Consider the following 15045-nt stretch of genomic DNA (forward strand, 5'->3'; position numbering starts at 1 on the left):
GCATTTCCTCTCGACGCCTGAGGTGTGTTTTAGGTTTTGAACAGAAGGCAAAAAGCAAATACTTTTATCATTTTTTAAAAGAAATTTCAATAATTTCAAACTTACAGTTTGTCAAGATAAAAAACAAGGTACAGTAAGGGCAAAATTCGGCCTACCATCAAATTTAAAAATATTTTGGAATATAAATATAGAGGATTTATATTTTCAGATGACAGTGGTTACAAATTTGTGTATAACTTAGTATTGAAGAAACAACGCTGTCAATTTTGCATCCTTTTTACCATATTTTTCCTTTTTAACGTCGTAAGAACATATGTGACGTCACTGAAATTATTCATCAAAAAACAATGTATATAATATATAAATAAGACAATTTTTATTCTCTGAAACTAGTAAATCTACAATGTGCAGTCTTTCTCTCTCTCAAAAAAAATTCTCTCATTAAATACTAGGGATGGCAACCGAATACGGAACTGCTAATCGGTTAACCTAAAGAGCGATTAACCGCTTAACCATATCAAAATATATTTTCAATATGTTTTTTCATAAGTTAATTCATGTACACAAGAAGTACTTAAGTCTAAAATTTTTAAAACTGTTCTATTTGTCTTGATTCTTGATGAGAAAATAATATGCATACTATATATATATATATATATATATATATATATATATATATATATATATATATATATATATATATATTCAGTTTCAGTAGACTGGAAGAAAATCAAGAAAACCATGAATCATGTCTGAGAAAAAAGGCATAGATCTTTTCTCCAAAGCAGATTTCACCTAAGTTCATTCAGCGTTGTCACCATAATTAAGATTTATTCTGAATTACATTTTTAAATTTACAGTGTTTAATTCACAGTGCTAAACGGTGATTTAATTATCATAAATGAATTTTGAACATATTTCATTGACAAATGCCAAAGGGATTGGACACAAAGAATTACAGGTCAGTCGGGGTAACAACTTGGTGTTTTAACAATAATTTACACTTCACACACAAAATGACCAAGAACCATGCCCCACATACCGTAGAATCATACTAGTAGACACATTTAAATCAATGAACGTGTGAAATCCTAAATTATCAATGTTTATAAATAACCTTCAAAAAAATTGCGTTCAAATTTAATTTTTTTAAACTTTTTCGCCTAACTTATTACAGATTTTCTAACGATTACCATACCTCCGACCGAGTAAACAATTAACTTGTTAGGTCACCTGAGTAAACTCAGGTGACCTATTGCTATCCGTTTTCGTCCGTCGTCGTGTGTCGTGTGTCGTGTGTCGTGCGTCGTGCGTCGTGTGTTAACATTTGAACATTTTCAGCTTCTTCTCTGAAACCACTTAACCAATTTCAACCAAATTTGGTATACAGCATCTATGGGTGAAGGGGAACAAAAATTGTGAATTTCATGGTCCCTGCCCCCCTGGGGCCTGGGGGGTGGGGCAAAAACCACTTAAATTATTGCAATCTTTAAAAATCTTCTTCTTTACTCCTGGACATCAAGCAGGCAAACTGTTGGCATGAATGTAATGAGCATTGAGTCCTCTACCAAAATTGTGAAATTCATGGCCTGGGGATCAGGGGTTCTAGTGCTAGGACAGGGCTATATAGATTATATAGTGAAAATGCATTATTTCTTTGAAAATCTTCTTCTCTGCTCCTGGGTATTAAATAAACTAACCAAGCACATAGTTATGATGAGCAAGAGTGCCTCTTCCAAAATTGTGAATTTTATGACCCCAGGGTCAGGGGTTCTGGTGTTAGGGCGGGGCTCTATTGGTTATATAGTGAAAATGTATATATTCTTTGAAAATCTTCTTCTCTACTTCTGGGTATTAGATAAACTAACTGAGTACCTAGTTATGATGAGCAAGAGTGCCTCTTCAAAAATTGTGAATTTTGTGGCCCCATGGTCAGGGGTTCTGGTGTTAGGGTGGGGCCCTATTGATTGTATAGTGAAAATACATTTATTCTTCGGAAATCTTCTTCTCTGCTCCTGGGTATTAAATAAACTAACCAAGCACATAGTTATGATGAGCAAGAGTGCCTCTTCCAAAATTGTGAATTTTATGACCCCAGGGTCAGGGGTTCTGGTGTTAGGGCGGGGCTCTATTGGTTATATAGTGAAAATGCATTTATTCTTTGAAAATCTTCTTCTCTACTTCTGGGTATTAGATAAACTAACTCAGTACCTAGTTATGATGAGCAAGAGTGCCTCTTCAAAAATTGTGAATTTTGTGGCCCAATGGTCAGGGGTTCTGGTGTTAGGGTGTGGCCCTATTGATTATATAGTGAAAATACATTTATTCTTCAAAATCTTCTTCTCTGCTCCTGGGTATTAAATAAACTAACCAAGCACATAGTTATGATGAGCAAGAGTGCCTCTTCCAAAATTATGAATTTTGTGGCCCCAGGGTCAGGAGTTCTGGTGTTAGGGTGGGGCCCTATTGAATATATAGTGAAAATACATTTATTCTTTGGAAATCTTCTTTTCTGCTCCTGGGTAATAAATAAACCAACCAAGCACATAGTTATGATGAGCAAGAGTGCCTCTTTCAAAATTGTGAATTTTTTGACCCCAGGGTCAGGGGTTTTTTGTGTTGGGAGGGGAGGGGGGGGCTCTATTGATCATATAGTGAAAATGCATAAATTCTTTGAAAGTCTTCTTCTCTGCTTCTGGGTATTAAATAAACTATGTAATTAAATAGCTATGTTGATCAAGAGTGCCTCTTTCAAAATTGGGAATTTTGTGACCCCAGGGTCAGGGGTTTTGATGTTAGGGCGGGGCTCTATTGGTTATATAGTGAAAATGCATTTATTCTTTGAAATTCTTTCCTTTGCTCCTGTGTTTAATGCCTATGATCCATATATATATATATACATGATGAAGAAAGGTGCACCTAGCAAAATGGTTATTTTTTATGCCCCCGTCCCTTCCCTGGCTCGGGGTGAGGGGGGGGGGTACAAAGTCTGAAAATAAATAAATGCTTTGAAATTTGCTCTTTGGTGTTAATCAACCATTTTATGATAAAATTTGCAAAATTTTGAAATATGTGGCCCCAGGATCAGTGGTTCCTTTGGGATGAGGTGTACAACTGGTTATAAAGTGGAAGTGCATTTTCTCTTAATGTTACTCTGATCTACCTCTGGGTATTAAGTAAATAGAGTTAGCATGCTAAGTCTAAATTATTATAAGCAATGGTACCTATTTCAAAATTGTGAATTGCGAATTCCATTGCCTCTGGTTTAAAACATGAACCAAATTTAATTGTTTGAAAGTTGTTGCACAATTCTCAGGTGACCTATAAGGCCCGTGGGCCTCTTGTTACAAATCGATATCCCTATTGAATACCTTGACAAATTCATTACTTTTATTTCTCTTGCTCGTTCTCATTACGTCCTCTCAAAAACTAGTACTAAAGAAGCAACCTCCCTCCCCCCTCTCTCTCTATGAATTTCAAAATACATTTTCAAATCTTAAAATCATTTGAACCAAATGTAACATATTAATGTTAATAACGTTAATAAGTTCAATAACTTTTAATAAGTTAAAATGTTAACATGTTAATATCACTCCTCTTCATTTCCGACAAGGCTGTCTTCGTCGCTGTCAGAATCATCAACGGGCAGCGCTGCAGCATCATCAACGTAACTGCAACAATTGCGAACTCCAATCTTTGGGTTTTCCCTGTGCCTTGCAAAGGATAAAAACCATATAACACTAGTGATGTGGGAGCACATTCCCACCACTCTTGACCCTATTTTGCATTTGCAAAACCATGATTTTATATTTATCTCATCAAACCCAATCCACAATAAATACTTCTTTGCCGATATATGCCTGCTTTGAAGTTTTGCACGTAGAATTCCATCATGGTCATTGTTGACGTAAATTTCATAGTTGCCATCTTTATCCAGATGTTCCTGAGCATAGGATTTAGCTAGCTTTATCTGATATACCCCCATTGTTAATTCGCGTATTTCTTCTTCAGACAGTTGCGGAAATGCAATGCTTGTGTCGCTGGCGTCAATCTTCCGCCACCTTACTTCCCTTTTGTCTAAACCTACATTTAAAAAAGCATGTTACTCATAATTAGTTGTAATAAATTTAGAAATTCATAATTTATCAAGAGATTATAAAACAAGCATTCTGAGAGCACTGCATAAGCAATAGTCCCCTATCGGCATGTAAAATCTGGTCCCCGTTAAAAAATGAAAATGCCATAACTCTGTAAAAAATCATTGAAGCGGAATGAAATGCAAATCTGATTTATAACTCATCAAGATGCACACCTACTAAAAATTCAGATTATATTTGCAAGCGTTTAGAAAAAAAAATCACGATAGGAAACCCCTATCAATGAAGTGGAACGAAGTACAATCTTGACCTGTAATCACCTCCGGTTTCACCGGCAGGGGAGTAATAATAGACTAGAAATTACTTAAGGAATCACTGTCTAGTTATCATAGTATGCCAGGGCATCAACAATAGTGGGAAACATGGGATAATTTGCATAACGGGCGAAGCCCGTTATGCTAAAATTATCCCATGTTTCCCACTATTGTTGATGTCCCTGGCATACTCTCAAAACTAGACAGTGATTCCTTATATTTCCATTTCATTGTGAAATAAAATTGTAGACTTAGACATTAAGAATGTAGACTAATCGATTTAAATTACACGAGGACTTCCATGCCAATTTCAATAGTCCTCGCACACTGACGTCAAACACAAAGGTAGCCGCACAAGATTTACATGCATATTTGGCCTCCTTAGCGTAAGACACAGAGACAGATGCGCAGGAGATTTGCATGCGTATTAGGCTTCCTTAGCTGCTGACCTATCGATCTGCCTAATTTACATTCCGGCAGAATTATCAGGAAATCAACTCCGCTTACTTTCAAAGGGTTATTATAGAGAAAAAAAAATTAGAAATGGAAATATATTGATGTAATGCTCTTATATTGAGTTACAGTAGCAATTTACCATTTGTCTCTACATATTCCTTGAGTACATTGACTTCCGTGGAGAGAAAACGCATCTTCGCAGCTGTCGACAAGTCACTCTCTAATCCTGTACTAACATCAGGCCTGAATTTATTGCAGATGGCACTAATAATCCGAACATAGTCCCCGATGTGTGGTATCTGGCTATTGGGAATGGTTCTGTCCAAGTAATTCCAGGTTTTGATTCTACCATTAACACTTTCGACGACCCATCGTAGCTAAAAACAAATGTTGATCTTAATTGATTTACTTTAATTTACAGTTCTTTTTCATTTACTAGTATTTAATCAGAACACAATTGAAATACTTCTGAAAATTACATCTTATATACATTTTAAAAATAATTATGCTTTTGATCTTGAGTTTCTTCAATAATTATTTTACTTTTGTAACTAAACGTGTTGCATTAGACTCTTCTGTTGTGTGTTGCTTTGTTCCACGTGGTAGAAAGGAAGGCATTTCAACATGAATTCCAATGTCGTTGAGTAGAGTTTCTGCATCCCTAAACCCTCTATCGACAATGAATATGTCTTCCTCCTTTATCCAATCTTTAATTTCCTCTACGTTGGTTTCTATCATATGCGTCAAAATCTTAGCATCTGAATTCTTGGAGTCGGCTAGGTATGGCCCAAGCACCGAAACAACGTACCCCGATGTAGTAACCACTATCATAGGTTTAATCAACGGCCTGTGTTTATGAGTACTAAATGATCTTCTTGAGAATGTAAAATTGCCACTTTTTTGTAGGTATATATATGTCCCATCAAGTACTAGTATTACTAGATTTTCAGTTACAGTACAGAGCAGCTCTTTTGCAAGTGGACGGGTGTGGTTTTCTTTAACGTCCTCCCGGGTAATGTGGGAAAATCCCAAATGATGTGGAACAAAGTTCAACATCAGAGCATGTTTTGCTGTCAATACAGCACGCCTTATCTAGAAAAGAAAACACAGATCTATACTATTATTTTTTTTTTAGAGATTACAGAGAACTACAATGTAGATTATTTGTAAATTAAAGAACTTACCTGCCATTTTTGCATGCCAAAGAGAGTTCCAAGCAAATGATTGCTCATTCCACAACGCAATTTGGTTAATAGAATAGCAATACAAGACCTCACACTTCTGGTCTTGGTTGCCCTTATGTCAACGTCTTTCAGGTATGAGAGCAGCTCATCAAACTGGTCTTTCGTCAACCCAGTAAGATTATAATAATCTTCGTTATCCATACTCTTGGCGTCATCAAAGTTGAGTCTAATACTTTCATTACGTAGAGCGAATTCCCTAGTTTGTTGGAGCAGTTCTACAATGGATGTCCTGTTGATATTTGTGTCAGGGTTTGTTTGCTGCATTTGTTGTAGTGCATCGTCAGTAAACTCTTTATCTGCAATATGTTTTGGGCAACATCTAGAGCCGGCAGGAACAAACATTTTTTTTCGTAAGAAAGCTCTGACACGGGCATACTGAGTCACCACTATAAGCTTTGGACCTGGCTTTTTACATATAAGACAATTCGCATGGCTCTTTGATGTGCTGGGGATGCTAAGAGTCACAGAAGGTGGACTTGCAGTCACAGACATTTTCATTCTCTTATTTGGTTCACTTTCCTGAGGACTGGGGATACTTTCAGAAGTTGGTAATTGCGATTCACAAATATATCGGCACTTCCAACACAGAACATCTTCTTCTTTTACCTTTTGTAAATACTTTCTTTCTAATATTGAAGTATGTTTAGGTTTTATTTTGTACCTGTCGTTTGGTGTAGTCCTCTTATTACACAGAATACAGGGATATGATTTAGGTCCTGTTCCTGGCATCCTGTATTAATGTACAGACAAAATATTTACTCCACCTTGCAACAAATTTGTGAATCTCAAAAGAAAACCTTGAAAATAAATTTTAAAGTAAAGTAACAAAAATTTTTAGAGCCATCATCATCGCCAGATATATATGTAAAGTAGAAAAAAATTGTCTTTTATCGTTATTTTTTACACCAAATATATATATTTTTTTTACATTGTAATTAATCTTAAAAAATTAAAGAGCACTGTATTTATTTTCTATCAAAAGCTCTCACCAAGATCATTTCAATAAAAAATATTAATGGAAGACATACCCCGGTATACCTTTAATTTATACATTATACCCTTACCTGATTTAGTGTCAGTAGTTAATCCCATCCATTTATCATTTTAACTCTCTTCTTGTGATATTTCTTTTCTGTAAAATATTATTATAAAATATGCATATACATTTCTACATTTGGAAATAAATAAATAAACAGATTTTTTTTAAATTTCTAGTAAAAGAATTTTGAAATATACATGCATAAATGAAAAAAAAATATTCCCCGAGTATGGGTCGAACTCGCGACCTTCCGCGCGTTTACCTACCTACTATAACCATTCAGCCATTCAAGCTTCATACATATAGGTCGAAAATATTTTTGGTCTACTTTGATGCGCAAGAAATTTATTATAGCTCTTAAATTTTCGATCAACAAAACATTTCACATCACTAATATGAACGAATGTAAGGGTTAATCAAAATCTGCTTTACTTATTTTGGGCATTATTGCTCCAATTATATGATTCGAATGTTCGCTGACGTCATTTTCATTACACTAACTTGTGCGACATTATCAGACGACATAACCATGATGTCGATGTCTTATTAACAACAACTTGTCAAATGTTAACTCCCATATTATGCAATTATGTATTAAATCATTACCTGGTCATTTTCTTCTGGTTTAAATGCAGCTTGCAGACTGTTCGTCATAATTTACATCTATGTTGTCACGGACGCTTTTTGTAGATAACGAAACAAACCAAACTGGTGTTGTTGAAAAAAATCCGTAATAAGCGTTATTTTTTTCAAAGGCAATTTCACTCTTATTGATACATAATGTATGTTAATGATTTATGATTAAAAATTATATTTCATTGAATCGCAAAATGAAAAGGACGATACGACTTCTGAAGTAAGAATATTACTGTAACATGCTTTTTACTGGAATCCGGAATAACCAAAACTTTAATTTTAGTGTTGGCCGCAGCAAACGCGATCGATGGGATCATTATAAATTAATACATTTCAGTTATATCAAAAACATATATAAGTCTCATGAATCGCGTTCGTTGCGGCCATAGTGAAAATTGCAATCAAAATCATAAAAATTGCAATATTTAGTGAAATTATCGGTACACGGAAAGGTTTTGAAATTTACGTAGTATATGTGTGACGTTTTGGCGCCATTTTAATACCGTGGTTGGAGAGACCCGAGGGTGTAGAAAATAAATAAGCATTATATACCTGATAATATTACTGTTTGTTTTTTGCAAATTTACTAGGCCGATATAGGCAACAACCGTATTTAATTCTTAAGATTTTTCTTCAGTGTTTCAAATGAAATGCAAGAAGATAACAAACAGTATTCAAGAGTTCATTCAAACAATTCAAATCAGGAGCAGAGTAAACACGAACCTCTAAAAGGTTGGATCAAATGCCACGGTGGAGTGAGCATCCCCTACTGACCGGTCACACCCGCCTGTTCTCCATTAATGATAGGAGAAAACGAAAAAGTAGACAATTCAATATGTAAATAATCATGGACTAACGATTGTATGAAAAACGCATTAGCATTTGACTCAATGAGAGGTTTGTATTTGCTGACAAGGTCATTGTATCGAACATAACTTGAGAAATCATACCTTCAAATCTAGACCCTGGTATCCTTGTTTTATCAACTTGTTTGTTTATAACTCGTCTCTTTATAGAAATGGTTTTTGAACATGCTTTGAGCATGCTTTTGCGCCTCGAATCAACTGAGAGACATAAACCCCATATGCAGGTGATAACAGCACACTCTATTCTCTGACCTTATTTACGGGCTCCGCCATGTTTGGATCACATGACTTGACGCCATGAAGGTGCTGATAACGTCATAATTCGGTAATACTCAATGCAGTAACTTTTCTCCGTTATTCAATTTTTTGGCGTAATACTTATACAAACACGCGTTCATATGAAGTAAAGTTAACTGAGTCATTCTTAAATTTGGTCTTATTTTTTTCTTTTCCCTCATGTATATGTTTTATACGGCCCAGTGGCGCCGTAGTTTTAAAATAAATAATGATCGATTGATTGTTATTGTATTAGGCAGAATTGGTGATATTTCATCCGTATTTCAGCGGTTTAATAAACATTGAGTCGGGTTTTTCTTTGAAATAAATTTTACATGTAGCAAGATTAAAAGGTAAAAACTTTAATATAATATGTAACGGTGTAACCGTTTGAAGAGGGCGGAGCCGGTGAGAGAAAAAATTGCTACATTTTATTGTTTATTGATAAATCAGTTGATCAGTTAAATTCTGAAATTGTCAATGCATAGACCTAAAGCAAAGGGTTTGCTTCATGCAGGTCTATGGTCAGTGTCGAGAAAATCATAATGTTCAAAGAACTCAGTTCTCTTGAAAAAAGAAGAAAGCTTTCCATCTCTTACATGTACCTGGTTGCATTACACTTTTCATTCAAATAATGCAAGATATTTCATCATGAGATGAATGGTTGTTTCTAGCCAGAGCACTTAAAGTCGAAGAGCGTCTTGGAAAAAAGAGGGGCATGCATTGGGCCATTAGACCAGTAATGGGTTCAACATACTGGGGCCCAAGAAATGTGAGGCACCTCTGTCCAACGACACCTCAAACTTTAATAGTTATACATAACAGTAAACTTGTTCCAAATACTAGTACATCCAACAAATAATAATAATAAAAAAATAATCAATTCATAAACTTTTTTCTGAGCACCAATTCTTTTTCTTTCACTACTTGATTTATATGCTTATTTAACAACTGTAAACTTATTCTAGAAACCTCAAGTCATTTTTGTTCAACTGTTATTACTCCCATTACATGGTTATGATGTCATCTAAAGTAAGAACAATTTTATTTTTTTTTATTTTACATTATTGGTGCAATTAATTATAGTAATTATTGTTTTCTTTATTTTAATGAAAAATGTATATTTCACCTTTCAATTTAAAAAAAAAAACAAATCTGATTTAAATAGTCTTTAGAATTTTCTAAGTCTAACATTTTTAAAATTAAACGCATTGATTAGGATTGAAAACTATATTAATTTATATGCTTGATGTGTATTAAATTTGAGTATTTTAGTGTACATATAGGTATGTATACATTAACACAGCACTGCACTTTAAAGTCGTATAACTTTGTGGATATTTACATGCATTTACTGTAAGATGTATGCATGTAGACTGAACAACTACCTCTCCAGACTGTACATTATACATTGTTTAATTTATTTTTTTTCCTGCTTTAATTTAGACTTTATATGTAATTCCAATTGTCAAAAAAAATCTTTTTGAATTTTTCAAATGCATACATCGTATTAGATTTTTCTTTTGATAGTGATCTTTATAAGAAACTGAAATTTTGTTATTTTGAAAAACTTTATAAAATAAAATATTAAATTTTAAGAAAAATCACAACAAAAATGAGATTCAGACTTCCATAGATTGGCTAAATATTTATGTATCCATGTACAAGTAGATATTCATATATAATTGGGATACCTTAAAAAAAAGGAAAAGAAAAAAAAAAGAAATCCACACACTCTTATTGAGTCCCCCTGTGAGACTTTTCACAGTGTATTTTATTTTATCACTTTTAAAACATTTTTAACTGTTCAAAAAATTATATTGTCAAAAAAAAAATTCTATATTTCTAGCTTGGTATGTATTGACAAGTATAATCCTGAAGACATTTATTACTGGCAAATTTTATTTAACAAATAAATAAGGATATTCTTTATGAAAGGGGCCACAGATAGATCCGCTCCTCCGTAGTGCAGACGACAGCGCCGCCTATAGGGAAATTCTGACCAATCAAATGCCGTTTTACTTGGTAGCGCGAACTATAAATAAATCTAAAGCAGAAGGATAAAACGTACGCTCAACTAGGACCTTAGGTCCCCTGCTCAGTTCACGACTATGGGCCTGTTTACTCCGCTACAAAATGTAGTGTGTTGCATACGTAAAGTGAAAATAGAATAAATCGTAATACTGTGAAACCTTTCTTGATACGGTGTTTAAAAAAACCTAGTAAATTTATTTCTGTCAAAGGAATAACCATCTGATGGGTATTACAAAATATAGGGGGATGAGCAAAATTAACTGCAATATTACAAAATATATGATATACATGTATAAGATTTTAACATTTATGGATTATGATTTTATTTATAGTAAACGACACCGACGGTCCAGCCGATCACTATTAACAAAGCTCAGGGGGAGGATGAAGATCTTCCCCCCTACCACCCCCTACCTCTTCTAGCAATGCCAGCGGTATAGGTGGCGCTGCGCGCGCATAATTTTGTAAACACAAGGAATTAGCACTGGTTCTCTGCCCTTGATTCCAGTTGCTGCGCAGGAATTACAAGGACAGGTAACCTCCGCCGCCATGACAGTGGAAAAACTCACTGCTTGCATCGCGCATAGTAATTGCGCATTCCAAAAATAAATGGCATCAATGCTTGCAGAGAAGAATGTTAGGTGGATCCAGCGATTCGAATAACAGAGAAAACAAAACGTAGCATATCTTACTTGTTGAATACCAAGTCAACAATTGAATACGGTCGGTGGAAATTAGTCAAACAACATAGTAGTGACTTTATAAACTGAGTATATCATTAATTTACAATATATTGTCACTATGAACTTTCAAATGTTAAACATTTTAATCCTCCTATTCGTGGTGCATACGATAACACATGGAGTTAGAGAGACGAGTTATAGCATTTCCGTAACTTTTATAACATAAATAATGATAAAGAACAAGTGTTAAAACGAAATTGATGATTTATCATATTAGTGGCAAATATGCAGGTAAATTAATCATGTATACATCTTGATTTGAATTATTTTGGTAGATGCTAATGATATGGGACCTATTCCCGCTTTACATAAATGGCTTTTGAAGGCAGAACTTCTTTACGGTTTTCTACATTCTTTGTTAACAGCAGTGTAGCATGTGTAGAGTGCAGAGATAAGGGTTTCTGGATTTACGCTATTCTAAATACAGATTTTTTCATCAGTGCTGTTTCCTGTGACGCGATAAAATGGCAGTGGTTACCTGTCGTTGGTTTTTCAGGGCGCTTGCGCCTGTTTACCAATGTCAGGGTACCAGTCTACACAAGGGATTTCGACCCGATGCACATCATGTTATATTACGCATCTTGACACCTTCCCTGCCTTCTCCGATGTTTTGATTGGTGGATATTCTGAAAGTTATGACCTTGAACTAAGTGTATAACAACATTTTACCGGAAAAAATCCTCATGAGGCATTGTTAGTAAGCGCAATTGAATTTTTGTCAAATGCCCCTTTCAGCTTTAACAATACGCGAAAAAAGGGTGATATTCCACAAGTTTATTGTATAAACTACAGATACCAAAAGGTTTCATTCAAGTACTGCCCACGTAATATACTTGAAAACATTCTATAATCTCTTGTACCCTTAACCTAAGTTGGGTCAGAGGAAATTCGTATGTAAATCTTCGTGGCAAAATTAGACTCGTTAATGAAGTTTAAATCCCCAAACAATGTGTAGAAGTATTGCAATGTATATTTTGCTGTATTACACATGTGAAGACATATTTTAATATTATCTGTAAAAAAAATCACGACTGGCAGTGCTAGGAAAGACCGTCAGTACCACTGAAGAAATACAATATACATTATGCAAATAATAAGGCTATCTATGACTATAATCTTTTTGAAAACTTTAAAAATAATTGATCATCTAAAAATTCTCAAACAAAATTCTTAGATACAAGTGATGTGAGTATGTGCACATTGTCATAAGTAATTCTATGTATTTGTTTGTGTGTGTTATGTTAATGTATTTATTAAAATAGATAATGTACAGGAATTTTTAGACCCAGAATTTTGAAATGCTTTAAAAGATGGCACTAAGTGACTTACTAACTGATAGTTTATATTTTTTTTGTAAGTTTTCATTAAAAATTCTGTTCAGAATTCTTTGAAACTAGTAGTTCTTTGAAACATAGTGGATACAGTTTTCTTAATTTTCATTCTTTCTGAGTGATTGCATTTGATCATTTTGTTTCACTTTTCAGCTTAGATTCATTTAAATAACAACACCATTTTATTTTATAAATGACTTGGAATTGCTCAGTATTCTCATTTGATGTATGAATAGGGTGAGTTATAGCTATAAGCTAGTATGCTAAACAGTTTTTAACTAGAAAAAGCTTAAAATTTTCAAATTTTGATATGTTGATTTTCAACGTTGTTTCAGCTTCGGAGTACTGGGGTGGTGTTTTTGGTTAATAAACATTTTTTTCTGTTCCTTATTATTCAGATATTAAGTATCTGTAACATTTATTGCTTTAAAAATCTTCTCAATTTTATTACCTTTTAATTGAGAAGGGAAAAAAATCCTATAAATCAACTCATACACTTAATGTAATTAATACAACTCGTTAGACTTATCTTTGTCATGCTCATATGCCATAAGTAAAATGTATAAATAAGATTTCATGGATGTAAAGGCACATTCTATACATTGATCATGTTGAAATATAACACAAAACTTATTAATACTGTGAAATAGTAGCTGAAATTTTTAAATATGATTTTAAGCTTAAATTTGGTTTCTTTTTGTTTTACACTTTATTGAAATGGTCGTATTTATCATGGTATGGACTGTCCCATAATTGATAATTAATTTTTATTTTTTTGTCTTAATCATTAGTAGAGATAAATATCTATCACCTAGAAGTCATAAAATGTAGAAATTTGATTTTTTTAATAGTCAACTGGAGTGGGGTTGCGTTTTGCTGGTTTTTGTAATTTATCTGTTTTTCATATTTCACAGGGGTGCCGTACTAAAACGTCTGTCATTTTGTTAAAAATTGTTGTATCAAGTTAATTTTTTCTGTTTTGACTTTTAAATAGGCTGTAAAAAGCACCCACAACAAAAAAAAAATTAAAATTTTCATTTTAAAATTTTTGTCTGGCATTGCTACCTCTTCATTTCGCTCGAACTTTTCGCCAATCCTTTAACATAATGGAATAATTATTTGTTAGTAAATTATCTAATGTCTCCTTTGTCTTCGTTATGAGGCCATGCTTCAATAGGCGACCTCATCACTCTAACACTTTTTAGTAAACCCCTGATTTTATTTGTTTTACAAAGATGAACCCCCTGTAATGAGCCTGTATTGCGAAGTTTGGGGCTGCATGGAGTTCTCCTCCCCTTTCCCTGTAATTCACACATCAAATTCATAAACCAATCAAAACTACATTTACAAAAAAGAAATAAAACTAATAAATAGAAACTAAAACTTCAGTAGGGAGACCAGAGGACATCTTATATTGTACATCAGTAGGGGGACCAGGGGACACCTTATATTGTATATCAGAAGGGAGGCCAGAGATCACCTTATATTTCACATCAGTAGGGGGACCAGAGGTCACCATATATTGTACATCACTAGGGGGATACAGGGGACACCTTATAGTGTACATCAGTAGGTAGAGAAAGGGTCACCTTATATTGTACATCAGTAGGGGGACCAGAAGACACCTTATATTGTAAATCAGTCAAGGGACCAGAGGACACCTTATAGTGTACATCAGTAGGGAGACAAGGCGTCACCTTATATTGTACATCAGTCAGGGGACCAGAGGACACCTTATATTGTACATCAGTAGAGGGACCAGAGGTCACCTTATATTGTACATCAATCAGGGGACCAGAGGACACCTTTTAGTGTACAACAGTAGAGGGACCAAAGGTCACCTTATATTGTAAATCAGTCAGGGGACCAGAGGACACTCTTATAGTGTACATCAGTCGGGAGACAAGGGGTCACCTTATATTGTACATCAGTGGGGGACCAGAGGACATTTTATAGTGTACAAAGTAGGGAGACCAAGGGTCACCTTATATTGTACATCAGTAAAGGAC

At 34.3% G+C, this 15045-nt stretch overlaps 1 protein-coding gene across 1 annotated transcript; it reads right to left on the reverse strand.

Moving 5' to 3' along the window:
* Positions 1-3554: 3554 nt before the first annotated feature.
* Positions 3555-5953, reverse strand: LOC134228852 (uncharacterized). Its single transcript, XM_062710548.1, has 3 exons — positions 5411-5953; positions 5007-5244; positions 3555-4083 (listed from the first exon to the last, which is right to left on the reverse strand). The coding sequence occupies exons 1-3, from the start codon at positions 5921-5923 to the stop codon at positions 3590-3592; spliced, it is 1245 nt and encodes a 414-aa protein (XP_062566532.1). The 5' UTR covers positions 5924-5953; the 3' UTR covers positions 3555-3589.
* Positions 5954-15045: the final 9092 nt, after the last annotated feature.

The sequence above is a fragment of the Saccostrea cucullata genome, unplaced genomic scaffold (assembly GCF_032062105.1).
Source record: "Saccostrea cucullata isolate Sc308-1 unplaced genomic scaffold, CSIRO_AGI_Scuc_v1 ctg1862, whole genome shotgun sequence".
NCBI classification, from domain to species: domain Eukaryota; kingdom Metazoa; phylum Mollusca; class Bivalvia; order Ostreida; family Ostreidae; genus Saccostrea; species Saccostrea cuccullata.

Bases quoted from the DNA above. Each gene is read 5' to 3' on its own strand.
- LOC134228852 (XM_062710548.1), bottom strand. From the start codon at position 5,923: ATGTTGAACTTTGTTCCACATCATTTGGGATTTTCCCACATTACCCGG. The intron at 5,245-5,410 runs GTAAAATAATTA...ATTTGTTTTTAG, and splicing joins CAACACGTTTAGTTACAAAA to CTACGATGGGTCGTCGAAAG. The intron at 4,084-5,006 runs GTAAATTGCTAC...TTTTAAATGTAG, and splicing joins GGAATATGTAGAGACAAATG to GTTTAGACAAAAGGGAAGTA.